The 27,478-nt window shown below is 38.2% G+C and overlaps 2 protein-coding genes and 1 long non-coding RNA gene across 12 annotated transcripts; 1 reads left to right on the top strand and 2 right to left on the bottom strand.

Moving 5' to 3' along the window:
* Positions 1 to 428: 428 nt before the first annotated feature.
* Positions 429 to 22,704, bottom strand: LOC143153089 (uncharacterized). 7 transcript variants are annotated; one of them, XR_012993719.1, is made up of 5 exons: positions 22,575 to 22,704; positions 22,400 to 22,500; positions 9,209 to 9,480; positions 4,076 to 4,294; positions 429 to 3,939 (listed from the first exon to the last, which is right to left on the bottom strand). It is a non-coding gene; the product is annotated as an uncharacterized LOC143153089 (long non-coding RNA). The 7 variants fall into 7 exon arrangements; XR_012993718.1 differs by having other exon boundaries at positions 9,299 to 9,480; XR_012993717.1 differs by lacking the exons at positions 429 to 3,939; positions 4,076 to 4,294; positions 22,400 to 22,500 and having other exon boundaries at positions 8,589 to 9,480; positions 22,575 to 22,660.
* On the top strand, positions 6,382 to 24,854 carry LOC143153063 (uncharacterized). Of its 3 annotated transcripts, XM_076323838.1 has the most exons (8): positions 6,382 to 6,502; positions 11,982 to 12,196; positions 12,336 to 12,528; positions 18,496 to 18,812; positions 19,615 to 21,227; positions 21,309 to 21,707; positions 21,816 to 22,198; positions 22,600 to 24,854. In XM_076323838.1, exons 2-8 carry the CDS (start codon positions 12,084 to 12,086, stop codon positions 22,951 to 22,953), a joined length of 3,372 nt encoding a protein of 1,123 aa, XP_076179953.1. In that variant the 5' UTR covers positions 6,382 to 6,502; positions 11,982 to 12,083; the 3' UTR covers positions 22,954 to 24,854. The 3 variants fall into 3 exon arrangements, with proteins under 3 accessions (XP_076179953.1, XP_076179970.1, XP_076179961.1); XM_076323855.1 differs by lacking the exon at positions 22,600 to 24,854 and having other exon boundaries at positions 21,309 to 21,711; positions 21,816 to 22,017; XM_076323846.1 differs by lacking the exons at positions 6,382 to 6,502; positions 11,982 to 12,196; positions 12,336 to 12,528 and adding an exon at positions 18,053 to 18,297 and having other exon boundaries at positions 22,600 to 24,853.
* Positions 24,676 to 27,215, bottom strand: LOC143153083 (protein HGH1 homolog). Of its 2 annotated transcripts, XM_076323901.1 has the most exons (7): positions 27,091 to 27,215; positions 26,136 to 26,222; positions 25,791 to 26,025; positions 25,488 to 25,721; positions 25,124 to 25,408; positions 24,895 to 25,056; positions 24,676 to 24,813 (listed from the first exon to the last, which is right to left on the bottom strand). In XM_076323901.1, exons 2-7 carry the CDS (start codon positions 26,218 to 26,220, stop codon positions 24,708 to 24,710), a joined length of 1,107 nt encoding a protein of 368 aa, XP_076180016.1. In that variant the 5' UTR covers positions 26,221 to 26,222; positions 27,091 to 27,215; the 3' UTR covers positions 24,676 to 24,707. The 2 variants fall into 2 exon arrangements, with proteins under 2 accessions (XP_076180016.1, XP_076180006.1); XM_076323891.1 differs by lacking the exon at positions 27,091 to 27,215 and having other exon boundaries at positions 26,136 to 26,343.
* Positions 27,216 to 27,478: the final 263 nt, after the last annotated feature.

Here is a 27,478-nt window from a genome sequence, read left to right as displayed (position 1 = left end):
CTTTCTCTTTTCGAGTGGCTGACAATAGGACGTTCCTTTTCGTACGAAGCAGACTGTGTAATTGCATCACGAGTCGTGGCGATTGTAGTCTGGATCAAAAGGAGCACAGCAAGAAAGGAAACATCGATAGAAGAAGAGGAAACGGGAACGAAGAATGGGTTCGAGGCTGGTTCACGGGCCCACTGCAATGGAGAAAATAAGTGGATCGATAAATGTTACCATTTATTTTTCGAGGAACGATCATGGTTCCTTTCTAGAAACAGGTTTCAATCGGAACAACTGAGACCAGACGCAGGTCGAACAAAATTGGTTCCAAGAGAAAACAACTTTTGTTAAAAATTACCGATACATAATACGCGATAATCAATCTCAATTACTTTAAATGAACCATACTAGCGTTTATAAATCATAAAAGTGCCATTCTCGAATCCAAAATTTTGCCTCAATTACTTCTGTTAAATCGAGTAACTAGTATTCTGTATTTAAAATAGATTATCGAAGTCTTCAAATTATTTAAATCTACAATTATAATACCATTCTTGAGGCTACTTTTTGTTTAATTAAATTGTTAATAACTTAAATAATCATACTTTTAAACGTAGTAGAAATTAATTATTCCTAGAAAAGTTTCAAAACATGCTTCATAACTTCATTTTTATGTCAACTGAAAATTTATGATACACCGCATTTGTTTCTTTCTAAATGTATCAAACAATTCTTAATAACTGAAATAATAATCGCGGTCGAATTACAACATTACGCGGCCAATGTTGCAACCAGGCATGGACTTATGTGTATTAAACAATTTCTTTTCGTGACTCGACGTCAGATACAACCGATGTCGTAATTCTCTACTCGAAGTGATTATTTAAACTGTCGTCGTAAATGCGTTAAGAATTAATCGCGCTTCGTCTTTCAACACATGAATCGGAATCGAAGACTGCAATTTGAAGCGGACAGCTCCAATTATAGTTCGCTCCATTTTTGCGCGAAGCGAAATAATTGGAGTACAATTATGTGAAAATGTTACTTAAACATGGCTCTTGCAAAAGCAATGATGAGACGAGCCGCAAGACCAGACTTATTGTGCAAAAAATCTTTCAGTTTCAATAATTTGGTCCCTCCTGCGAAAATAATAATGAATCTTCAGAATTTTTTTAACAGATAATAACATCAAAAGTTTTTTCTTTTGGTTGGTGGTAAGTAGTGGTATGGAAGAAACACAATGATAGTTATTATAAATATTACCATTTCTTGGAATAAAGTATTCAATCAAGGACATTTAAAAATTATTATTTAAAGAAGCACTGTAATAAATTATTACAATATCGTTGCGCCAGATAATTATTATATGATCTCATTTAACCTAAAGTGAAATATAATTTTCTAAAGAAAATATATATATTTCTTTCATTTCTATAGTTTTAATTCCAATTCTACTCTTAATTCAAATTTGAATATATTTACGTTTTAATTAAAAAATTACTTCCACTGAAAATTTTCAGCTGTTCGTTTCTTATTTCCCGATTCCAATTTTAATTAATTTTAACTCAATTTTAACTCGAACCTTTGTGAACATTTCATCGGCCAAAGTCGTAGCTATTCTTAATTTTTGCACGTTGGAAGGTTGTGTACAGTCTTTTAAAAAAGTTTGAAGTAGCGACAGGTGCGAAAACAACTTTACGAAAAAATTCTCAACGACGATAACTTCCGCCTTCGACCAGTTGAAGCGGCATACGTCCGCCAGCTGTCGCCGATGCAACCAGAGCGAAGGTATAACGCATAAATAACTGGACGTTGTTGTAAAACTCGAGGCACATTTTAATCGAAAGAGTTCGTAAACACAAGAAAGGTCAAACACGTTTCGCACGTCGCATACTTTTTTAAAAGTCAGCAAATTTTTTTCATCGCAAATGTCCTCACTCCTCTTGCCGCTTTATTATATACAATAAACAATTATGTCTCGGAATATTTGCATTCCTCAAATTCCAAACGAATCGAACGAATCGACAATGATATTTTATTATCCAACGTTATCGGTGGTATTTAAAAATTTTTTATCTCTGTACTTTTAAAGTTGAACGATACCAGGAATCTTGATTGTTAATGATTCCTAGAAGAATTTACGATAGAAAGCGTTAATGACGTGCACGTTTATCGCGTAAACGATCACTTTCGCTGCAGTAATGTTTTAGGTAAGAAAAATGTAGAGAAGCATGGAGTTCTTAGAAAAGAAATTAACATACGTAACAGGATTTCGTAGAAGACGTAATTTTGTCGTATTTACGAATATACGTGTACCGTTAGCATCTCGGATTAAAGTCAGCTATTCAAATCTTCGCGAACTTTGATCCCTACCTCGCGAATAATCCCATTACCGACTATTAAAGCGCTATGACCGTGACGAATGTAGCTCCATCTGGTTATAACTAACTTTAATTTTGTTTCAAGATGTACGAGACAAATTACAAAGCTGGAGAATGGAAAATTCCAACATTAATCACAAAATTGATTCAATGTAATTTCCATTATTTATAAGATTTCGAGCATAGAAATCTTCAAATGCGAATTAAGTTCATTCGCCGCCGCCATTAATTGCTGTTGTAATTTAGAATTTCTTACTGATTCACTTGCCATTATAAAGAAGGTTAGAAACATTCTACACGTCGTTTCAAATGATACACGACGTTCAAATTAACCTCTATTGCGAGCGTGTAACGCAACTTCGAGTCTCTCGCTGCACAAATAACAAAATAAAACAAAATTGCACTCGGCCGCTTCTGTGCTAAATATTGACATCCTCCGTTAGATCACGTAACTGACTATTGACCTCTCTCGTGTCTAACACAACACTTAACAATCTTGACGATCCTACATATGTCTGGTGCACGATAAAATGCCAGAAAATGCTTACTCGAATCTTCTTCCCCCCAAGTGACCCCAAGATCGACGTTAATTATTTTTTAGTGACTTCTGTTAAATGTCCAACAAACCCTTATTAGACGAGACCATCAGCTGTTCAAATCTCGTACCGTGGACAATCTTAACGTACTCTAGATTTTTTTTAATAGCCCTTTCTAACTCGTACCTACCCAGTGTCAACTAAACACAGTACATTGGCCCCCCAAGCCTCAAGAATCTCATTGAATTCCAGATAGATGTTAAGAAAGTTACATCGCGAGGAATCCTGCTCCTCTAGTTATCTTCCTGGATCTCAGGTTCGTTTTAATCGCCCTGTACCGACTCCTACTTACTCGATGTCTAACCAGCTCTTATCCCTTAACAATCTCACTGATTGCCACACGTGTGTATCTTAGCTGCTCTTTACTGTCTCCTCGACGTTAATGGCTCAGTACCAGTATCTACCTAACTCGTCCAACGGAGCACCACGATCTCTACATCACCCAACTCCGATTCTTTAACAGCCTCGTGGATCTCCGCATCGATTTCATTCGCTCGATCCACTGTCCACGAAAACACCATCAGACACTGATCCGGCTAGGATCTCTCGTTCCTCGGTGATCTTGTTTGGAACTTTCAATCGCTCTTTGCGTCGCCATCGATCTACGATCCTGGCGAACGTAAGAGTGACTAGCGACGATGTACTTACGTCGGTGTAGCATCGAGGGGGGAAACGAAGAGGAACGAAGAAGAATGGCGGCGAGGAGAGTGGAAGAGAGAGGTCGTCTGCATCGTTGGAATAACAGTACTCTCACATTGGTGAGCACCGTCGAAGCACGGTACCGTTATCGGTTACGGCGTTACCACGGCGTGGAGGACCAGTGACGGAAACCAGAGACTCCGGACCGTGCTCTGCGGGTTCTCCCGTAATGTTTCGCCTCCTCTTCTTCTTCGTGTTCTCCTTGTCCCTTGCTTCCTTGACCCCGCGTATCCTTTCCCGGCCGGTGTAAAAATGTTGGTCACTGGATGCACCGATAACTGTAACAGATAATAACGTCGGTTCTACGGGGGTTTATGATCCTCGTTGTTTGGGCATCGTAAAGTTTCCAGAGCCTCCCCGGTGGTGAATCAAACGCAAGTGATTTTTGGGCCAGTTGGTCACGGTGACATTTACTTTTCGGGTCTGCATTGTAGTGTTCCAGTCACTGGACTCGGTGATAACGCTGTCGATTTTGCAGGAATTTATGGCCCCACTTCGCCAGACATTGAAAGGATTCCCCTTCTCGATATACGCGAATCATTTGCAAGTGATTTCTGGGGCCAGTTGGTCACGGTGATATCGATTTTTTTTTCCCTGCCTCGCGACCTCCTCGACCACTCGACGTACCCGCATCTGTAAAAGATAATGTCAGCTCTGGAAGAACTTACGATACTTTCGTATTAGATACCGAATGGATTCTCGGGACTTTTAGAGAATGAATCGATCGCAAGTGATTTTTGGGCCAGTTGGTCGTACAGAGATATCGATATACAGGATCTGTTTTGGGGATACTGTGGGATAACAGTGGGGTTTCTAGACGGTGAAACAATTGCGTGTGATTTTTGGGCCAGTTGATAACGTTGGTTTTGATTTTTCGGGGACCGTTTTGCAATATTTCGATCACTAGATGCACTGACGTCAACTTGGTAAACGTATGACTCTCTTTGGTTATAGATTAAAACATTTTTCGAATCTTCTTGACAATGAAACATTTGGAGCAGATTTTTAGGTCAGTTGGGCCTTATTATTGACTTAAGTTGTATTGCTTGATTTCTTAAAGCTTTCGATCAATATTACGATGTAACGGGTTCTAATTTCTTTTGTTTAAAATATTTAGTAATTTTCTTAATAATATCCAATAATATTCAAAAGTGTACACATATTCGATTAGAAAATTGATTACTCTATCAATCAAAAAAGATTTATTTCGCGATTGAAAAATTCTTATTAAATTTTCCTAATAAAGTTATGCACTCTTATAATAGTGAAAAGTACGATTAAATTTCATTTGTTCGAACTTGTTTTCGATGGAAATATTTCACGCATACATTATAGCAGTACCGAAAGGCAGGGAGTTTTCCAATTCCTTCGTAATGCCAGTGTTGCTTTCAGATAATGATTGCAGACTGAAATACGGTAATTAGTGTAATATACGTAACTAGTTTTTGACCCGCTTTCCTGCATACTGAATTTCATCGGGTTACTAAAGCGCGGAAATTTGAATAAATTATTATTATAACACATCCGAATGGCTTTCGTTCTGTAAAAATATTTAATAAGCAAGCGGCAAGAATGTATTTACAATCTTCAGAAAGAAATTATTGATTATTTATTGAAAAATTAAACGTTAATTCGTAAACATAGATTAATCATCTCGTATAGTATGCAACATAATATAATTTTCCAGCGTATTAAATTTTATATACGAACACGAAAACTTTCTAAAAAGTATCCAGCATAAAATGTATCGGTACTACTAAACCGATAAAGTATTTACCAGAGACACACGAAGCAGCAATATTTTCAAACAATATTAATTTGCTCGAGAAATCTTCGAAAATATCAGCGAATAAAAATGTCAAACGAAACGACCGAAACAGGTAAATTATTTTATTCCAAAAACATTTACATCCCTGATTCTTCCTCTGTCGACCAAAACAGATCAAAACGACCGAAACAGGTCAATTATTTTATTCCAAAAATATTTACATCCCTGATTCTTCCTCTATCCACCAAATAAATAAAAAATACCAAGAGAAATGCCAACCACTTCGTAAATCGAAAAACCTCGAAATCTGAATTCGATTCGGTGTAAAATTTCCAGAAATACCAAAATCCCTTCATCCTGTTGTCCAAAAACGTAAGGACGTAAGGTTATCCCGAAAAAGAGCAAATAAAAGTAAACCGTTACCCATTCTTCTTACTCGTTATGAAAGTATTGGTCTTGACATCGAAAGTCTCGCGGAGCAATCATCGGACTAATCGTAGCGAGTCTCGAATTAATCAGGATGACACGAGAGTGTCACCGTCGAGACGCGATACGAAATATCCGGGCAGGAGGCCTGGGCAAACGTTCACCCTTCCCGGGAGCAGCAAAGGCGAGCCGTGGAAGAGGCTCTCTCCGTCGATCTTCATCCTCCTCCTCCTCCTCCTCTTCGTTCCACCGCGGAGGAGCCGACTCACTGGCTAGAGAACTCGGAGTCTCTCCTGCGGAACATCCCCGGCAGTTTCACGTCGACGGTCATCCGGATCGACTCGCGGCCAAGGTCGACCGTCAACAGGAGCGTTTTCATCGCGCGCCCACCACGGTTACGACCCGTGGTCCACGGACCGAAAGACGAGATCGCACGAAACCGAGTTGAACGTCCAGTTCTCGCGAGGTACACCGCGCGATACGCATCGATCGACGGAGGATCTGTGAGCCTATGTGGTGTGATTTGTACGAGACTCGCGATGGTGATGTGGAAGTGCACTTTGGGATTAGCTCGCGGAGCCTCGGGAAAGTTCAACAGTGGATATTGAGGCTGGACATCTCAGAGGGATACCGACAACTGCATGAAAGTAAGTGGAACGAATTTTCTACGGGGATACGGATTGCCCTAGGGAACAGGGCCGAAGGATTGGAAAGTTGGGGATAGAAAAAATAGAGATAGATGGAGAAGACACCAAAGAGTGAGACTCTCGTAGAGAGGTTCATGGACATCGAGTGTTCTAATTAGACGCTGTAGTAATTGTAGCCCTTTCTTTTTGTTACACGTGTGATTGGTAGAGTTTATCCAATTTGAGAATAAATAGGTAAATTCTTGTCTGTTATATTTGAAGATAGAGTCTACGCGAACGCACTAGGGAATTAGCTATGTCAATATAAATAGAAAACTCGGACTGGGTTCTCATAGTAGAGTCTCTCCGTAGACATTGTACAAGTGGTGGATAATTAAAAGTTTCTGAGTAGTAACGTATTCTGAAAGATATTAAATTCTGTAAATGGATTGGATAATCGTCTACGTAGACGCGTAAGTGTTTTATTGTTACCGTAGCTCCGTACTTCTTTCGAACGCAATGATAAAATGCTGTCCGTATTGAAATTTCAACAATGAAGAAGTATGGAATGTATTTAAAAGAGAAAATATTTAGAGACATTGAAATATCTCCAGCTACCAGCTTTTAACGTCTTTCTCGAGGCCGTGTGAGATGTTAATTTTACTTGGAACGTGTAGCAAATTTTTTCAACCGTCATCCTCGTTGCACGAAACGAGAAAGGTTTGGAGAGGTTCGACACGATTTTCCCCAGCGGGCGAACACCCGAGGTGTTTCTCGTTGCGCGGCTTCCGTCCGTCTGTTCGATTTCCATTAAGCCGAAGGCGGACAGCAAACGAGCCGTGAACTTGGTAATTGTAAGTTGAACGATCCACGCTTCAAACCTGAGCAAACGCACATTGTTTCTTCGCGCGATTCGCCGACACGCGCGAGGCTGTCGTGAGTCTGTCCGTCGACCTCAATACGCGTCGCCTTCGACAGTGACAACTCGCGAGCGAACCACGCGAAATGTTGTGCATCGATTTCTATCATATTTCGTAGGTAAACAGAGAAGAAAAATATATTGGAGCTCGTTTGCGTAGATATTCGATAGTCAAGATTTAACATACGAAGCGAAATTATTGTTAACCAAACGAATCGAAATTATTTTATTATTTTAAATGTTTGCCCTGTACTTTTCCCGCGCCTTTAAAACGGTTTGGTTGCCTATTGCGCAAATGAAAATATATGTATCAGATCTCTGATAAGAAACAGACTACCTCAATATTTAAGGTTAGATTAGTGATATTGTACAGTACCTCTTCTTTGGACTGTAAAAATGTAAAAATGTACGCATCCAATTTTAAATAACAATAAAAACGATAAAGAATATAAATTTTAGACTTAGCAAGAATATAAATTATGTTCTTGCTATTTTAAATAATGAAACGTGTTATCAGAATATTATATCGATAGATTCTCTGGAAGTACAAGAGTAGGTAAGATTTAAGTGTCGATTTTTTTAGTTTTTCGAGTTCTGCAGGGTGTGTCTAATCGTTTTCAAAATATTTAGATTATAATTTAGCGTTAAACACTGTGCACTGCTTGTTTACATCCGGAACGGTGAAACATGCACGCAACATGGCAATTCAAAGATTACAATTCTGATATTATTTTGAGGTTAGAAGAACATTTCAAACTGTTTAATCGAATGCTAAAATTCTGTACCAAACTTGCAATTATAATACCAGAGATTCATACAACATGAAATGGTGTATTAATTTTAAAAAATATGTATAAAAATAAAGGTAACTATCTATTTAAATATAATATTGAGGTCAGTTAAAGTTATATTAGTACTGTTAACCTAACCTCAAAGAAGGCAAGGCTCTGCATACATCTAGTATTAAGTATAAAGGAGTGTGTAACTTTTTCTAAAAATATCGTGCATAACTTTAAATACACAAATTTGATTAACAAAAAATTTAGTCAAATTAAACGCCAGAAACAGAAAACCAAAGCAAAGTTTCCCGCCAAAAGTAGAAAGGCTACCGATACAATTAGTTAAATCGTTGGTAGATATTTAAAAACGTACAATGTCCAATTCATTTAGTTAAAAATGGATCTTGTCTGATAAATACGACTCTCCATGAAAAATTATACTTTCATTCATTTACAAAAAAATGTTGTTCTATAAAAGTTTTGAATATTTTATTAGTCTGGAGTATTGAGAAGATTGAGCAATAAAATTAATGTTTCGTGACGTCTCAAGCACGTCCCATTAAAACCTACGTACCACTCTCATTTAAATTACATTCAAAAGTTAAATTTTATCGGACGCTCCATTAAATGTATAATTAATACTCCTGCCTTAATACATACACGACTCGCAATCTAAAAAACGGTAATTAAGCACAACGATATTCCACCTTTCGATAAATTCAATCATTTCTTCAAGTTCGAGATAATTCTAGGCAGGTTCGTTAATTCAAAATTTGTTTAATTAAATCGCCGTCGAAATAAAAGCGATCGAAACTAAATTTCAATCGCATCGCTATTTCAACTTCGACCGAACGCGCTTAAACAGAAGTAAGACACATTCGATGAATAAGAAATAAATAATATTCGTATTCCGATAACGACTCCATTGAGACCCGTAGGAGCAGAAACAAGTATAATACATTCGTTATCCCGAGTATACCTCTGAGAGCACGCTATGAAAATGGCCCCTGACACGGCACGTTCACTTACGCGAATCGATTCGTTCTCATTGGCGCAATTAATCGACCCCGACATCACCGTAATCCAAGACCATGTTTCGATAATCAATTTCCTCATGACCTGCCGTGCAACGGAACACGTGTCTGGATCGCAGTATGAGCTCCGTTTAGGCGAGATGAACACGCTCGTGTAGCCTTCGACGACAGTTATCCCGTAAAACGTGTAAGCAGCCGTGGCAACGGACGCTGGACATCGATGCTTTCAGAGAAGTGCCCCACGACGTGTGCGATCGGGCCTGGTAACTGTAAAAAAAGCGCCGTTCGTCGGAACGGGTTGTTTTATGACGGAATTTGAACGAGAATTAGAAATTAAAATCACATGGAGGCGATGTGTTACGGTAGCGCGTCTGTTGGACCGTTAACGTGATCAAAAATACACGTTAATGAATAGCGTTACACTAGAACTGTTACCAGTGGGCTACGTGGATTTTCTGATGGACCAGCGTCCAGAACCACGACGATTGAAACACACAGAACCGATGCGACTGGAGCAGTCTAGATTCGTTTTTCCAAAAATTTGCACGATATGTTCTCTTTTATGCTGCTATGTGACTTAAAAGACGTCAGATAATCCGAGTATAAGTTTAATTCGCGATTGAAGCAAATCTAGTCTCCGAACCGACATGACTGAAACACAAAACCGATATAACCGAGTAGTGTTCGGTTATAGCTTCATTTTCTCAAAAATTTGGAAGATAACTTAGACTTTCTTCTGCTTCTACGTGGTCTGAAAGGTACCAGCTGAACGAATACAAGTTCAATTCACGATTGGAATGAATTTTGTTTCCAAACCGATATAACTGAAACACAAAACCGATGTAACCGGGTCTAGTTTAATTTTTCTAAAAACTTATAACCTACAATTTTCTCAATTTCTATGTGGTCTAAAAGATGCTAGATAGCCGAATATGAATGATATTCACAATTGGTGCGAGTGTTGTCCCCAAACCGATATAACTAAAGAAAACAGTACTACGTAAGAAAAGTTTGAGAGGCACTGCACCAGAAGGACAGTTCCATAGGGTTATCTAATCTTAACTTCATTATGCAGAATTTACAACGTTAAAAAGGAATGGTAATATGTATTCGATATACAGGGTGTTTGAACCGAAACAAACCATCTTGAGATTTACGGTATTATTGTATCTTCGAAGAGGGCATAATATGACGGAGATAATTTTTTTTCGAAAGAATCGTGGATATTGTAATATCAACCTTTTTGTTTTACCACTCATTATGGAATACACTGTACATCTATTATTTTCAATAACTTTTCTTTCCTATAATGGAAAAACCCTTATCTAAGTACGCGGAAGTGTCCCGTTAGAAGTGAACATTCCAGGGATCCACTGTGAAAATATTTTCCACGATTTTTCCATTTAAGAAACGCACTGAGTCTCACGCATCGTCGGTGAAAATCGAGCAACAGTCATTCCGATGGCATGCACGCGATAATTCTGCACGAGCGAGTATCAAGCTTCACGATTTTACAATTTCTAGCCTATAAAACTGACGATTCGTTAAAAAAAATAGATGGAATTTATAAGGACACCCTGTATATGAATTTTACTCCGAAGAAACTATTAAATGTAATATAAATTGGCACGCAGATAATGGTAACAATAATTTTCAATAAATTTAAATTTTGTTGTGCTAGAAAGAATTTGCTACAATCTAATAAAATTATAACGTTAGAATTTTCACCGATCTCGTACTACTATTCCTGCTAACATTACATATCGGTTCCTGATCAATCCGAAGTGAAACATAATTAACGAAAATCCTATTGTTTCTCTGTACAATATCTATCAGTTACTAGTAATCTCAGCACGTTAATAGGAATGGTAGTGGAACTGCTGTTCACGCTAGTATTACTCTTACCATGCTCCAAACTTATATTTCACCTTCAGTGAAACTTATTTAATGAAAATCTTCCTGTGAAAGAGGAATACCTTTTATTTTATCGTGCGAGATTACTTTTCAAACCTTCGTTCGAAACTGACTCCATCGTTTCCATTCCCCCTACTGTACCAATCGAGTTCTCTCGCTTCGGGCTTCTAGAATCTTGCCGAATGCGAATTGAGTGCAACAAAAATTCCTAAAGAAATACACGAAGCGAATAAAAACAAGTGTGTCACGAAAGTTCGTGGCGCGTCATTGGCGGGATCCTTCGCCCAACGCGGACGATAACGTCAGAGGCTAAAAGTAGTCCTCGGAAGGGTGAAATTACGATCGTCGTCACTTTTACTCGGGACAACGCGTTGAAACGGAGCCGGCGAATCGAAAATTTCTTATCAAATCTCGTCTGCAATTACAGTTTTAATTGCCGCCGTACAACGTACCGAGCACCCGCATAAATTTAACGCATGCTGAAGAGCAGTGGCAAGGGTCCGTGGAAACGAGGTGAGATCCTGGGGAGATCCTCCAGTTGGCGCCCCCCGATCTTTGAAATTTTTTTCATCGACGCGTATCCTTTTCAACTTTTTACCGCGCGCTCGAGTATTCAAATTTTTTTTCGCGCGCTTCCACCGTCAGACACTGAGGCTATCCTCCCTAGGTACATCATTCCACGGCAATCTATCTTGATCGTTGCGATCGTTAGACCGATCCATCGTCGAAGTCACTTACGAAGACGTAGACATTTCGAGATCGAAGTCTGTAACTATATTTTTGGGATTCTCTCGACGATTATCCTGTACACGATGATATATGATCCGATCGAAACATCGATTGAACTGTTCCAGAACGAATGACGTCATTCAACGGAAGTACGCGTGAAAAAGCTCCAGAGAGCTTAGAAGAGATTTTGGACCCTCAGATCGTTTAATACAACCGATCGGTTCAATATGTCCTGCGTGGGGATGTCCCGCTACGAGGATGGATTCCGATTGGCCGGTCCTGCGTCGGAATGCTCCCTCAGGAGCAAGGCTCGAATCGATGCCCTTTTCGAAGACTCCAGGTTCGATTCTTGATAATATTTTTCTCAACTAAATAGAAATAATAATTAGTTAAACGAAACAGTGGCATCTGTCCAAGTATCTTTAACCTAACCTAAATCTTCACGTGTGAAAATATTAAATTTACCTTCGACTTTTCAGGTCGATCTATGGGTCCACCATGGGTGGTTGGTACGGAGGTGTCTCCACCATGAACTCGAACCAGATCGACGATGTCGGGGCGGATGAACAAAGGAGGGTGAATAGCGCAGTCCAGGCGCGAATTGAGGCAATGTTCGCTTCCGTGGAAGCCGAAAGCGGAACACCCGGGGAATGCGCCGCTGCCATTTTACCGGTAAATATATAAATTACTTTCTTTTCTATTTTTTCCCCCACTTTATGTGTCAGTGAACACACTCGCCGCCTTTTGAGGCAACGATTCCCTGTGTACTCCAATAGATACGAAACATTCGTCCTTTTGGACACACGTAACCCTTCCAAAGTAAACAATTCAACGGAAGTGGATATTCGAGGTTCGGATATTAATACAAGTATCATTTTATCGTCAAGGAAAAATTTTCAATTCTTTTAACGATGAACCAGAGATCGATTTTTAGAGGGACAGTTGTCACTTTTAGATATATTTTTGAGAAAACCAAGATAAATTTTAAGTAATATGGAATTTAAGTTAAATAAGAGACAAAGAGAGAAATAGAAATGGAGAAATATTCGAGGAACAAATTAATTCGCTTTGAAGAGGTGTTTTCTTTCGATTTTGAGATAGATAAGAGTCTTTCAAGATTTCAAACGAAGTTAATCCAGCGGAACCAAATTGTCGCTACTCGTCGTGCCTGCATACAAAAAGATTTCACTAGAATTAGATGCGATCAAATGAAAAAAGGAGATTTTCACTTATGTTAATTCGATCGCGAGTCCTGGCCTCTCTCCCTTCCTCAGAAAATCTCGCGGGAACGGCTATTCGTTCCACTCTCGAGACGGATTTACGCCTGTTTCGCGCCTCTTAACGAAGGATTCACCTACTTCGCTGACGAATATAGCCTCCGATCACGCATTAATCGCATATTTCATACGCTGGCACAAAATATACGAACTTTTACACGTGACCTGTGGAAATGAAACTCATCTGCAACGTCGAAAGTTCAGGATAAGGTTGACGTTAAATCTTCAAGTTGTACAAAATTGGTCTTTCTTCTTTTTCCTTTCTCGGAAGAAAGATTATATGTTTATAGAGTTACAGTCCGAGGTAAAATGCAGATTTATTACCTACTCCGATATTGTAAAAATGATATATTTAATCTCCTCAGAGATAAATTATTTTGCAAGAATATTGCCATGTGGTATTATTGGAAAATTTAATTATAAATATTTATTCACACTTCCAATGGTTGTTTCTATGAAAGCAATATGTAAAATGAGTGCAGATTTTTTTAGATAAAAGAAATATTCATCGTGTGTTATTCAATTTCTTAATTATTTGTTTGGATGTTAAGTGTCTGTAATTGACCTTCAAACGTCCTTGTTCGTAGAGACACGTTCCGTTTTTAAGAAACGAGAACATAACCTTTAAATCTCGAAACACATAACCCAGAATAAAATTATAGGTTAACTGCAGTCAATTATACGTTTGCTCGTACCGATTAAATATTTTTTTAGCGAATGTACAAAATAATTATGATAAATCGAAGCATTCTCTGTAAAATTAAAAATAATTCTGCGATGTTCTCCAATTTTTGCCACGAGGATTCCAGTATTTCGCAGTTCCCGTGGCAACGGAAAATTTATGCAGCCTCAATCGCGCTTTTATCGTTTCGAGCAACAGAAAAATCCACGCTTCAAATGGAAATAAAATTTAGATCGACGTATAATTAGTCGTGAACTGATTACTCGAAAAGAAGGAAACCGAGTTAAATTTCAAAGAGGATCGATAACGGGAATTTGTGAATATTATAAATTTTCGAAATGTCGAAAAGATCGACATAAATTGTTTTTATTAAGCTTCGCCGATTCCTTAAACAGTTAACCGTAGTATCGTATAACTTGTTGTCAATCTTTTTATAAACCATTGACAATTTAGAATGCTGTTTAAAATATTTTGCGATACTTGCAAGTAACAGAGAACCAGGTTAGGTTGAATTTTATTAAAATTATATTTCACGCGACAGATGATTTAAAAAATATAATAGAAACAATGCGAACTCAAAGTTGAATTGAAAATTTGGTCTGACACAAATAATTATGTGTTAAATAACATGTCGTACAATTAGAGTAGAACGAACGCGCCACTACGGATTAAGAACATTGTAACACTTAATATTACGGGCTACTAATTATGCGACACGGCTGAGCGCGATTTTCATCAAGAAAAAGGCGAACATTGTTCTTGATACTCCGGAGACATAGAAAAATGTTGCCCTAAAATGGAGTCACGTGATAGAAATTTCGTTTTTGGTTAATTTTGTGTTCCACGATGCAAAATAATTCGAGAAATTTCATGCATTAAAAATAAAGGAAAAGTAACATCATCAATTGCTTAGTTCGTTTTCTAAAAAAAAATTTATATAAGATTATAAGTGAAAGTAGAAAAAAGTGCAAGAGAAAATATTTATTTCATCCGTCCACCATTAATTTCGCTGTGTTAAGAAAATTCGCATAAATCTAAGCTTGGAAAAGAATAAATTCAATGTTACAAATATGTAAATCGAACAATAAATGTTTCTTAATGTTACAGTTTCAAAAAAACTCTCTTCAATTTGCTAACAGAAAACGTGGCAAAGAATTTCAATGCTTAATAGAAATCACGAGTGAAAGACTCTCACATTTTTTCTATAAGGTAGAAATACTATATATTTGTACTTTCGAAGGTGTAGAGGTGATTTGAAGATCAACATCGTTCTCTTAAATATCTGTTTCTACTGAACCACCGTATATACAGAAATAGTTGACGCAATGATCACGTACGAAAAAGGGACCAGTTAGATAATCCTTTAGTAGAGTGTACATGTAGCACCACCACGCACTTTTAACCTCGTGCAACTCCATTTAGTTCGCTTCGACTGTTTTTTTTTTTTTTTCAATGGGAACGTACAGCTACGAGCAAACGAGTTAATCTATTACCACAGTTTTAAAAATAGTTTAAATAGTCGTCATGAACGATGAAAATTCTTAATAAGATCGTACACCATTGATTAATCTACATAATTCGTACCGTATTTGCATCTTGATGAACTTTCATTATCTCCCTACTTACAACGCGTACCGTATCGTATCATAGTTACTCGTAAGTGTGTTTTTAATACAATACTTTTGTCTAATATGATATTTAACGTGTACAATTTAGCTAAATGGGATCACCTAAACATCTGCTTTATTTTTTACCGATTAAGAAAATTTGTAACGATAAAATTGCATTGTTTTAAGGGCTACGTGTAACCACAGAAAGAATTTTTTCTCAAGGTCATTTTCTTTCTACAAGATTTCAAGGTCATTGATATTTTTTTAAACAATACTTTATATATTTCTTTTCCTTGTTCTTTTTTGTTTCATTATCCAAGCATAGAAAAACGAATTAAACAACCTAATAACCATATTGTTTCTAGCATTTATTCTCGAGGTGCTTGCATTGGAACATATTTCAATTTTTTAAAACATTCCTGCGACAGATTTAACTTTGCATTCGTATTCGTGTCAAATCACTGGTTGTTATTGGCAGCAAAAATCATGTTTATTTCTACACTCCATTTGCAATTCTTAAAATTACGAGTGCTTGAAATCTTTTTATCAAATCTTCGTGCACATCATCCAATTCCTCCAATTCCTGTTATTGTCAAACATGGAGCAGCATTTTTTTTCTTTAAATCGTTCGATATTGTGGGTTTTTGTAAAACAGTACAGTTTTGTCCTAGAAAGTTTTTTCATAGAGCAAAAAGTAATGCAGGTATTTAGGTGATCCCATTTAGCCGAGACACCATGTATAGCTTTAATGGCGTTAGCGATAGTGATATCTTTAAAAGGTAAAGATTGTTTTTATGTTTCACAAAATGGTAGTATGATACCAAAATAAAGAGAAAATGCATAGCATTTAACGAACAACACTTTGTTCATCATTAAGTAAATCCAAAATATTAAACATAAATTCAGTTTCTTTTATGCAAATACATTTTACGTGACGGTACAATGCACGATTATTTCTATACAAAAAATGAACTGAAAACATTCGATACAATATTTTCGTACGAGCTTTAATTTTCGAAAAAATTGATTTTAAAAATGGCTGGTGTGCGTTCAATATAGTATATACCAACTGGACACACGCCATGCATTTTCAAATTCAATTCACTCGGAAACTATGTCTCGCGCGAGAAAACTTTATTATAAATTTTCGATTCATTTTCACAATAAAACTCCCATGGTTCAAAATAGTCCGTTGTGTCTCGTTTCTCGTATCTGTACGTAATTGAATTATCGAGACCTATAAATGATAATAAACGAATTGTTACTACGGCGGATTGTAAGTTTGATATATCAAAGACAAATTTTGAAGATTCTGAACGAATAGATCACGGAACTATGATCCGATCGACAAAGAGAGACAAACTCTGTTGACCTCGGTTACTCGAGAGGCATCATCGATGGCGCAACGAAACGATGCGGAAGAGGAGGCCCATAAAAGCGGGGCAATAAGAAAAATCCGCATGCCGATGCGGCAACGAAGGAGAATTTTTCAGTGCTCCAAATAGGCTCGGTAGCCCGTCACGCTCTACGAATCGTGAACGGAATGAAAGTGACGATTAAGAATGCTAGGACGATGCCGGCTCGAGGAAAGTCCGAGTCCTTTTTATTTCCCGACAATATTGAAAGACCGTTTATTTTTATTTCAGATAATAGTTGAAATTTGTATCGTTGCAAGGTTATTAGCAACAGAAGAGATTTAATCAAGAGTTCTCAATTAACCTTGAGCAAAATTCCAGTTCTTTTTATTTTCTGACAATATTGAAAGATCGTTTATTTCTATTTCAAATAATAGTTGAAATTTGTATCGTTACAAGGTTATTAGCAATAGAAGAAATTAAATTAAAAGAGTTTGCAATTTACCAGTATCTTCGATAGGGGAAAATCTTCAAAGCTATTAGTTTTAGACTAAACATGTCACAATATTTTTATTTTCAAAATTCATCCCTCGATCGATTCTGATGTAAAAACTGAATATTTTATTTGAAAAGTAAATTTCTGTAGCTAAACCCGTAAAAAACTAGCCTCTTGGCATCGTATTATAAGCCCCTTGACGCCATATTCCTTTTATAAGCAATTCTTTTTTCTATTATTCAAAACAGAGAAAATATAGTAATAGCATTACTAATTGCACACAGTTGAGTTGTGCAGAACATATAGATACGCAGAAATAAAAGTAAAAAAATTTGCAATGCAGAAAATCAAGCTAAGCTACAAGTTGCCAACCTAACCTCAAATATTAATCTCTCCTTTTTTCTTCTTCGTCTCTCTTTTGTTTACGTGTCTTTTAACCACCATAACGCTATCTTTAATGTAATTATCGTTGTTGTAACGTTTCGTGAAAATTGTGTCGAAAGGAAGTGAAAAACGTCCAGATACTTCGCTCAAGAAAAGATAAAACGCTTAATAAAGTGCGACCGGATAGGCTTTTGCAGGTCTTCGACGTTACTGGACATCCGCAAGGAACAGGTTTTCGTTTCTCGATGGCAGAAACTGAAGACAACATTTAACCGTACACGTCATTGTATCGCAATAATTATCCAGGACAGTAAAAAAAAAAAACTGTTTAAATTCTGCAAGCTCGTCTAACGTAACATCAAGACCAGTATGTATATGAGTCGTCTGGTAACTGTAAACGAAAAGTGAATAAATCAATTAGCGCGATATTTAGTAGATTCTCGGTTTTCGAGAAAAAAACGAAAAAAAAGAAAAAGGAATAAAAATATTTAAGTGCCCCGGAGGACATCAACATTTCTCCGAATATCGTATCAACTATCTCCATCTGCGTTCATTACAATTCGGAATGTAACTATAGTTAGAAACCCGTGAAAAAAATACGAATAAAATATCGATATCTAAATATATGAAACTCGAAGTACGTGAATCTTAAATGTTTCTTTTTAACATAAACTCGAGCCCGTTTCGCAATCTCGCTTCACAGTGAAAGTCTCGCCATTTTCGGATCCTCTTGATCGTTCATTTCTTGCACGGCATTAATAATTATGACGGTGCTTTTCGAAGCACTTTGCAACAAGGTTTGCATTGAATTATCGCTGACGACAATCTTTTCCAGGTGAAGTACATGGGAGCGGCACCGGTTGGTGGCCGTGTGGCCAGTGTCCGCGGCCTTCAAGAGCCACTTCGTCAGCTCTTGGAGCGCATGGAGAGCTCGGTGAGAGCCGAACTGGAGGTATCCAGACGCGGTCTGACTTTCCGCACCGCGGACGTCTGCGAGAGGAACAACCCTTTCCGAAGAATTGCCGTGTGGAGCGCACTCAGGCTGCGCGGCAAACGAACGCCATCCGGCGATCTGCATCACGCTTTCTTACCGCTGGTCGGCGATCACGATCAGAACCAAGGAGGCGAGGATAAGCACGCGGATCTCTACAGGCGAGTATCGTCAATGAAAGCAGGGAGAAATTAATGTTTCCCGTGACATCGGAATTAATCGTCGAGATTTAATGGCTATTAGCACGTGCCAGTTGATACGTTATTGACCACGGGATATTCCCGGTACCTACGAGATTCAGTTTTCTAAATAGTCGTAAATAATATTGAAAGATCTCTCAAAGAAGCGTTAATATATAAAATCCATCGCTTACGATCCTCGAGTTTCCTATTTAGGACGATGTGCACCATTGAGGGAATAATAAAAATAAATAAATATTCTCGAAGACTGTCATATGCTCATTCATTCTCGACGTAGTCCCAGTACTCGAGGTTGTGATAAAATATTCACCGAGAAATTGATCGCTTATCTACGTGGTAATACTACTTGCGCGCCACCAGGAGGTTATGTTCAGTAACCGATTACTGCGATTGAATGACATCAATTCCTATGTATGAACAATCCTTGTATCAAATGCAGTGAGCAGAGGTGGAAGTATAATACTTGTCGAATTTTTTTTCAACAAATATAATTTAAATAGCGCAATATGGATTGTAAATCGAGTTTTTTGAGTTAAATGAGCTACTTATTTTGTATTCTAAGAATATTCGAATATTAAGTTGTTCCACCAGCCCAACCTTAATGAAATAGGTGATCCTAGACTTTCGAATACTATCGTATGCATCGACCTCTCATATTTCCTAACCCGAGAGAATCACTCGCAAATTTTACTGGTTATTGCTTACTAAATGCGGTGAACTCACATTGTCACGATAATGCTAGAATAACAACATCCATTTGCAGAACAATGCGGGGTTTGAAAACCACCGCGGAGAGCTACCCACCAATATTCGCAGTGGTGATGCGACGACCAGGAGCGAACAGACTGCTAGAATGCCACGCGTTCGCCTGTGCAGTGGAAGAGGATGCAGTGGCTGCTGCAGCTACACTCTACAGAGCCTTGCTCGCCGATCTGGACGGTAACCGACGTCGTCCAAGGCATACAAACGGCGTCGGGTGTATCAGTTTAGCGTCCGTCGTGTCGAGCGCCCGAGAACCCAGCCCCAACAGCCGAGTCAACACCAGGACTAACATTCTCGAACCGACCCGATCGACACCCTCGCACCCGGTGAGGCCACCCAGAACGAAGAAGAGCCCGGTCTCTAGCTCTGTTACCGAAGAGGAAATTATGAAACCAGAAGACGTGCAGAAAGCACCTAGAAGGAAGAAGAAGAACTCCGACGTCAAGGCAGAGGATATCCTGGAGGCGCGAGGCAGGAGACGAGATTCAATTCCAAAAGGGAAAGCGAGTCCAGCGTCTCAGAACTTTGGCTCCGTCCAAAAGAACCTCGATCTGAGGGTATCCAAAGAGGAGGAGCGACAGAACTCGAAAAACAAGTTGTTTGGAAACAAATCCAATACCCCGGAGAACATCGAGATAGAGCATTCTCTTGGCCAAACGGAGAAGGTCTACGACGTTGGTGCTACCGATTTTTACGAAAGAGTGTCGAACAGGTACGAGAAGCTTCCCGTAAAGACGAGATCTGAGAAGAGCGAGAGTCCAGGGAAGCAGAGTCCCGCGAAAGAAACGGAGGACACCAAGAAACAAAATTCCGAGAAGTGTCGTGACTCGTACGATCTGAACCCTTTGGGAGGAGCTGTGAAGAGGCAGGAGACTTACTCGCCTAAGCTAGAGGTCGTGATATACGACAGAGTCGAAAAGACCAACAGTAAAGACGATGAAAGCTCGATCTACGAACGAAACAGCAAACGAGGCAGTAAAGAGAGGCTCTACGAGGAGCACTTCAAAGACGCGGAGAAGATCTACAGCCTTTCCCAGGAGGACATTTACAGCAACAAAAGCAGCAGACTTGACCGAGGCAAGATAAAGAGTTCGCAGGAGGACATTTTCTTCGGCAGGTCTACTCAGAGCGAAACTTATCAATTGATTCAAGAAATCTCTGGAGACTCTGTATCCGTTGAACGCAGACGTTCCAAAGACCAAGAGAAAGTCTCGACTGGGCGAAGGGTGAGCAGAGTGGTTACCATGGACAAGCCGTTGAAGAAACAGCTGAACGATTCTTCGACGAACTTGAACGTACCGGAATACAGTCAGCCGAGAGTCAGGAAGAGGAGTAGAGCCGGCAGTGAGCCTCCCGTCAGTCATTCGGACGACGCGATGAAGGTTCTGCAAGAGGGTAGACTGAAAAGATCTCAAAGCGACGTAGATATGGATAGGGGGGACTTGATGACTAGGGTTGAGCTACCCAGAAGGGGTAGTTTCCTGAAGCCCGGAAGCGCCAGGAGACCCAACAGCATAAAGGGCGGGACTCCTTTGGGATTCACGGAACTGTTCGACGAGTTCAGGAATCAGGAGGGTCTGACCAGCGTTGATGACATTTTAGCAGCCATTATTGGTAACTCATTGATTCGTTGAGATTTGGTTCTTTTCGTTTCGTCGAACACGGCTAACAATTGCTTTTGTCTTGTGTTTCCAGATCCCGAGGGGATGTCCTTCAACGACCTGAAACCCCTGTACAAAGAATTCTTATTGAAGTTGGCAGCAACGTTAACGCAGGACGAACTTTATCAAAGATCGGCCAGTATAATGAGGAGACGTCGGAGGCCTCAAAGAAGACGATCTAGTCGTCGGACCTGTCTGCTGGGCAAGGCTATCAAGAGATCCGTGTCGAGATTAAAAGGTGGGCCAACGGAATTCACTTCCGTGATATTTCCAGCGAGGAGACTGAACGACAGCTTCGGCAGCAGTTCTTCTTGCGACGCTAGGAACAACCACAGGAATCGTGTTTTGGCTAACAGACTGGGGAAGAAGAGATCCTCATGGAGGATGAGCAAGACTGGAGGTTGCCACACAACTTCAGAAGACAGTGACACGTGTAAGTACGTGACGACCAACAGATCTTCATTGGCTGAGAGATCGATATAACGGAAGATAATAAAATTACTTTGGCAATTGAACGAATCCTGATCATTTGTTTCATCAGGCAGACGACTAAGTCGGAACGTGCAGGCCGCAAACAGGAGCAGCAGCGGCTACGTGAGTTGCAGTGAGTGCAGCTACGACTCCGAATCGTGCACCTGCGTCTCGGCGGACAAGTGTTATTGCTCGTTGTCCAGGAGGATCCAAGCTCAACCAAGCGTCGTGGCCAATGCGGTTGTGTGCGCTTGCGACACGGACAGTTGTTCGGAGAGCAACAAGTGTTACTGCGCGCGACAATCGGTTCAGCCCACGATACTCGAGCAATTAAGACAAAGGGGCATCGTGCCCTCCGAAAGCACTTTGAGCAGAGGAGGAAGTCCGGACAGGAGCCGAACGACGAAAGCGAGCAGAAGTCGAACGCCCTCCCAAGGTTTGGACGTACTCAAGGTAACGAAGTGGTATAGAGGTTATGCTGGCAACCACTAAAATACATATTGTTCAGTAACCGAAAGCGTGTGTGCATTAATTCGTGCCGTTTGATATTTTGAAATTAAAATGCGAAACCCAGTAGCAGAGCATTTTATAGCGATTCATGTAACGAGTGACGTATAGGTTAGTCGTGTACAGGTTAGATGTTCCAAACCGTACGAATCGCGCTGCCGCAGTAACACCATCTAGCGTTTCAGCCGCGCAACAACCAGAAGCTTGTGTGGAGCAGAATGGGTATGCGTTTGGCGTGCAGTATTCTCCTGAAATGGAACGAATTAATTCCGAATGACTGCAGCTGACGCGAAGTCAAACTGATCGAAATCTCAACACGAACCTCACTCGCAACGGTTTCTTTTTAGAAGCAGTCGTCGTCAAGCTATGGCAGTTCGAACAACCTTGCCCTGGATTACGACCTCTTCAATCCGGGACGAAAGTCTCAGCAGTCCTCTGACAGCGAAAAGGTGCTAGTCGTTAGTGCCAGGGACACTCAAGGTCGTTTGGTGTACGTCGGTGGCGCGGAGAGGGACAAGAAATGTCTCTCCCACTGTCCCAGTAGGTCTGGAGCGCATCATGAAGCCCTTTCGATCAAGAAAAGCGCCGAAATTGCGGCTATCTTTGGCGCTGATTCAAACAGAATCAGCAGACGAGCCAGTAACGCCTCTAGCATCAGGAGTTCCATTAGTTTGGAAGCTGGTCTAGGTTATTTACCGTGATAATCATTCTTCTCCCAATGATCCTTCTTTTTACGTCCGGTCTGATCAAAAAGTCCCGAGGCCCGCAAATAACACGAAGTAGTTGCGTAAAGTCAAATAATTTGATATATGTCAGTACTGTGTTAGTGGTATCCAGCATACTTTCTACAAGGTGAATAATGTGATTATATTCAACAATTGAGGACACAATATACGTTATTAACTCTATTTAGGTAATTTATTAGGTGATGTACTTAACTTCATTGTTTTCGTTGCTCTTTATCATCATCCAACACAACAGAAAAATTTACACGCATATGTAGATATTTTGTTGTGTCTACGACTTTGCCTTACCTCAAAAACTTCAGATCATACAGTATAACCTTAAAATAGTAGTCGACCTAAAAATAGCATTGAAATGTCTACAAATTTTAGAGATTTGTACATTATCACCTTGTAAGAATCATTTTATTCATTAGATAGAAAGAAGTTGATGGTACAAATTTAAAAAAAAAATCAGAATTGCATAAAGATTAAAATTATGAAGAAATAAAAAATAAGGGTACCAAAGAACTTCAAAAATGTATGTATATGAATGTGCGACTTCATGATTCTTTTAAGGGAATTTAATGCAATAATTTTAGGTATAAGAGATCACCTTTCAAATAACTAATTATGAAACTTTTTGATCAGATTCTGTAGACATTTCATTGCATACAGAAATAGTTATATTTTCTTCTAGCACTAAGCAATAATTGTGTAGAAGTTCACAAAAAAAGGTTAGAAGGAAATATACAGAAGACTTTGAGTCGCTTTTTTATAAGGACATAGATACTAATAATCGTAGTAAATGGTATTTTTAAAAATACGCATTGAAATGTTGAATAGAGTTGTTAAATTAGAATGTACTAGAAATATATTAGCACGTTAAAAGTTGTAATTTATTTACGGAAACCCCTGAGCCACTCCGCGAAAAAAAATTGAAATTCTTGTTTTGATCATTACACAGCTACTTAATTTAATTTATTAAAAATAATTGGCATGGAAAGCGACTGATAGATCAAAATACACCATCGATACTGCCCCGAGTATACGGGTATTAATTAATAACGGTACTGTTATCTACGTGCTTCGCAGAAACGTGTCAGAAATGTACCAGACCTCTTTATAACGGTACCATAATCTCATTTCTGCAAGACTTGATCTCAGCAAAAGTGGCTCTGAATCGAGCAAGTTAAAATTAGTGATTTATCCGTTACATTATATAAAAAGATATTTATTCCCTTATTTTTGAAACATGTGCATACTTTTTAATCCTGTCTATTAATTTAAATACATATCTTCCATAACTACTCGACATCCAAAATAAGTCTAGTAAGTTTTAAGAAACTATTCTTTGGATAACTACATGCTTGTAACATATGGTACAAAATTTACAATATTTGCATCGAAAATTAAATGAATCTGAAAATATACTTAATCAAATTTAGTATAACGTTACTAGGATTGTGGTCAAGTAACGTAAATTTTTCATCAATGCGTATTTCTGTTATTTCTTTGCAGCTGTACTAGAACTGATGATCTAAAGTACCTAAACATAGTGTAATAAATTAAAGGAAACAGTGCAATATCGCGGATCACATGTAGTCCAACTTTTCGGATCATTTTTCTTATTACAGTACGCGAACATATAAACCAATATTATGTACATTATATGCAATTCGTTAAAATGATAAAACAACATCCCACAAAAAGTTTATTACAATAACATTTCATCATGTGCTATTAATAAAGTCTTGATCCATTTTATGGAACTTGTCTGTGTACTCTGGAGGAACCTCCACTTCCTTTAAATTGTCCAAACCTATTTCTTCTTCGGTCCTAAAATTTATATAATAGACAAATAATATTGAATTGCAAAATGGAATAATGAACAAGAATGTAGAAAGAAGCATTCAGTACTTAATTAAAATATCGACAACATTTTCGCATGCTAACAACGCGCTTTTATTCGTTTCCCACTTGTGATATTCTCTAAGTATTATATAAGTATTTTTGTCTCTTAATACTTTTCTTCCGTGTCTAGTTGCACATAGCTGGTCTAAAGCCTCTAACAGCATGATCCTACAATAATTAAAAATTAAAAATTTCCGTTTCGGAAGAATAATAACCTCAAAACATGCATTTTAACCTAATATCTAAATCTGATTCTCGCGTCTTCGTTTCTGGCAAGTATTGCAAATTGACTGGTAATTTATCGTTATCATCGTCGTCAAATTCCTCTGGTCCAGCCAGTGGCAATAAGAGATATGACAAAATATCAACTTGAGGACTCAACAACCATTCATGATCTTGCACATCGAAACAGCAGTTCTTTAAAGTGCCTACTATACCGCCCCGCCTTACTACACTGTCTGCATATTCTGTGAATGGGAGTAATCTTTGAATAACGCTACGGTCTTTATCCATCAAGTATCTAGAGTCAATTGTAAAGCAGATGTTACTACAAGGGATAAATTGTATATCTACAAATATTATGCTAATTTCTATAACACCTTCTGACATGTGAAGATTGACTGAGGTTGCTAAAAACAGGACCTAAATAGTGCAGTTTAGCACCAGTATTGTTATATTGCTTAGCGGTAAATGCTGCCACAATACTGTCCCAGGAGTACCCACTTTTCTCAATAAGCTTTATAACCCTCTCCACTAAATGCAATGGTCTAGTCATATTGGAAAGTATCATGCAGCATGGATCTGCAAGAAAACTTTCCTTATCCATTATAAATCTGTAAACATTAACCTTGAATGTAAGGAAGAAAAAGTATTCCGCCTTGGTTATATAATATTGCGTCTACCTAATACAAACATGTATTAAATTATAATTATATTTTGTGTCTTCACTTGGCTTTGACATTTCTGAGATCACCAAAAATGCATTGGTTCCAGCTTCATCTGCAGTCATGTTTATCAATGCTAGAGCAGCATCCTTAGAAACAGCTGTAGATGAGTCCTGTATTAGAGCAATCAAGTTTGTTAATAGGTCTGGATGTTTTAACAAGAGTTCCCGTCCCTCTGAGCTTCCAGTTATACCTATTATTGAATGTTAAACATAGTGTGACACATTACTTTTAAAAATTATTTAAAAAATACTCAAATACCAAATTGAGGTTAGAAAGCGTATATTAAAAATAAGTACTTACTGAGAACATGTTCCAAGGCAATAGCCTTCAGATCTAATCGGGTATTCGGAGATAAATATTGACAAATTTCTTGCAGAGATTCCATTCCTGGAAATTAAATAATTGCGAATAAAATGAGGGAAAACTAACGCTCACTTAAAGTAACAACTAACGACACCTAAAGTAAAAGTCTTTAGTTTTATTGTCCGTAAAAGTCTATAAAATCAAATTGTAAAAGAATAAAAAAATATCTTTCACAAATTCATTTCAGAAGACTATAATTTAAAATAAATAGAGATAATAAAAAAACGTAGAAAAGAGTCATAGTTTAAACATAGTATAAGCACAGTAAATTCTTCATTCAATTCTTAGACTAATTTATAAGATAGTCTAAATCAAAATATTGTAGAATTGTTAAAAAGGTATTGTTCTTATTTCATATAAAATTGCACCTGGATTACACGAGTTAGAATTTATTTTAAAAATACAATACATGTTTTATAAATAACAGTTTAATTCTCAAATTGGTAATCTACCTATTTACAAAACATATGGATCTAAAAAGAATGGCGCCATCTATGGTAAAAGGCCCAAATTTGTAAAGAAATACATCTGATTCTGTACCATTATATAGTGATCGCAGTTTATTTAGACGAGATATAAAATAGACATCATCGTTAAATTTTAAACTCTAGATTTTTTCATTTTAGTTTCGATTACTTTAATTTCATTAACTGAATTTATGTGCGAATTAAAGTAGAGAATTGGAAGTTTTTTGGAATTTTATTTTAGTCTAATTTTTTCCTTCCTTAGGAGTTAATATTTTTTAGCTCGTTCCAGACTTTTTTCGTCTGCTTTTTATTCTCGTTGCTTGTAAAGGCAAACAAATTGATCTCATTATGGCGGCATCTAAACTTTCTCCCAGGCCTATTGAGCCCAGAAATAAAAAAACGTAGTAATAAGAATTTTGATTCACCTTCCTTCTTTGAGTTCTTTCTTGGGATGTATGTTGATCTCGTTCGGTCTCCGGCAGATTTTTAATTAATTAATTCTCCGAAAGTACAAACTAAACTTTGATTATACACACTTCCTTGTTTTCCTCAATTTTTCAACCCCAGAGTCCTGTGGTGACTGTAATGCCAGTATACCGAAATTTGTTGCACCATCTAACCGTAGGAATGAGAACTATTCCTCTACGAACTCGTGCGCATTGTCGTTGAATCCGTTGTACATACTACAAAATTAAAAACAATTTGACCCGTTTACCTCTAGACGGCTATGTACCATTTTACGGCAAACTTTGCATTTATAAATGGATTATTAATCCATATATATACTTCTGTAACTATATAGTTTCGTGATGT

Source organism: Ptiloglossa arizonensis, chromosome 1 (genome assembly GCF_051014685.1).
Source record: "Ptiloglossa arizonensis isolate GNS036 chromosome 1, iyPtiAriz1_principal, whole genome shotgun sequence".
In the NCBI taxonomy this organism is placed as follows: domain Eukaryota; kingdom Metazoa; phylum Arthropoda; class Insecta; order Hymenoptera; family Colletidae; genus Ptiloglossa; species Ptiloglossa arizonensis.
The sequence above is the reverse complement of the archived record's forward strand: the minus strand, read 5'-3'. Positions and strand labels throughout refer to the sequence as shown.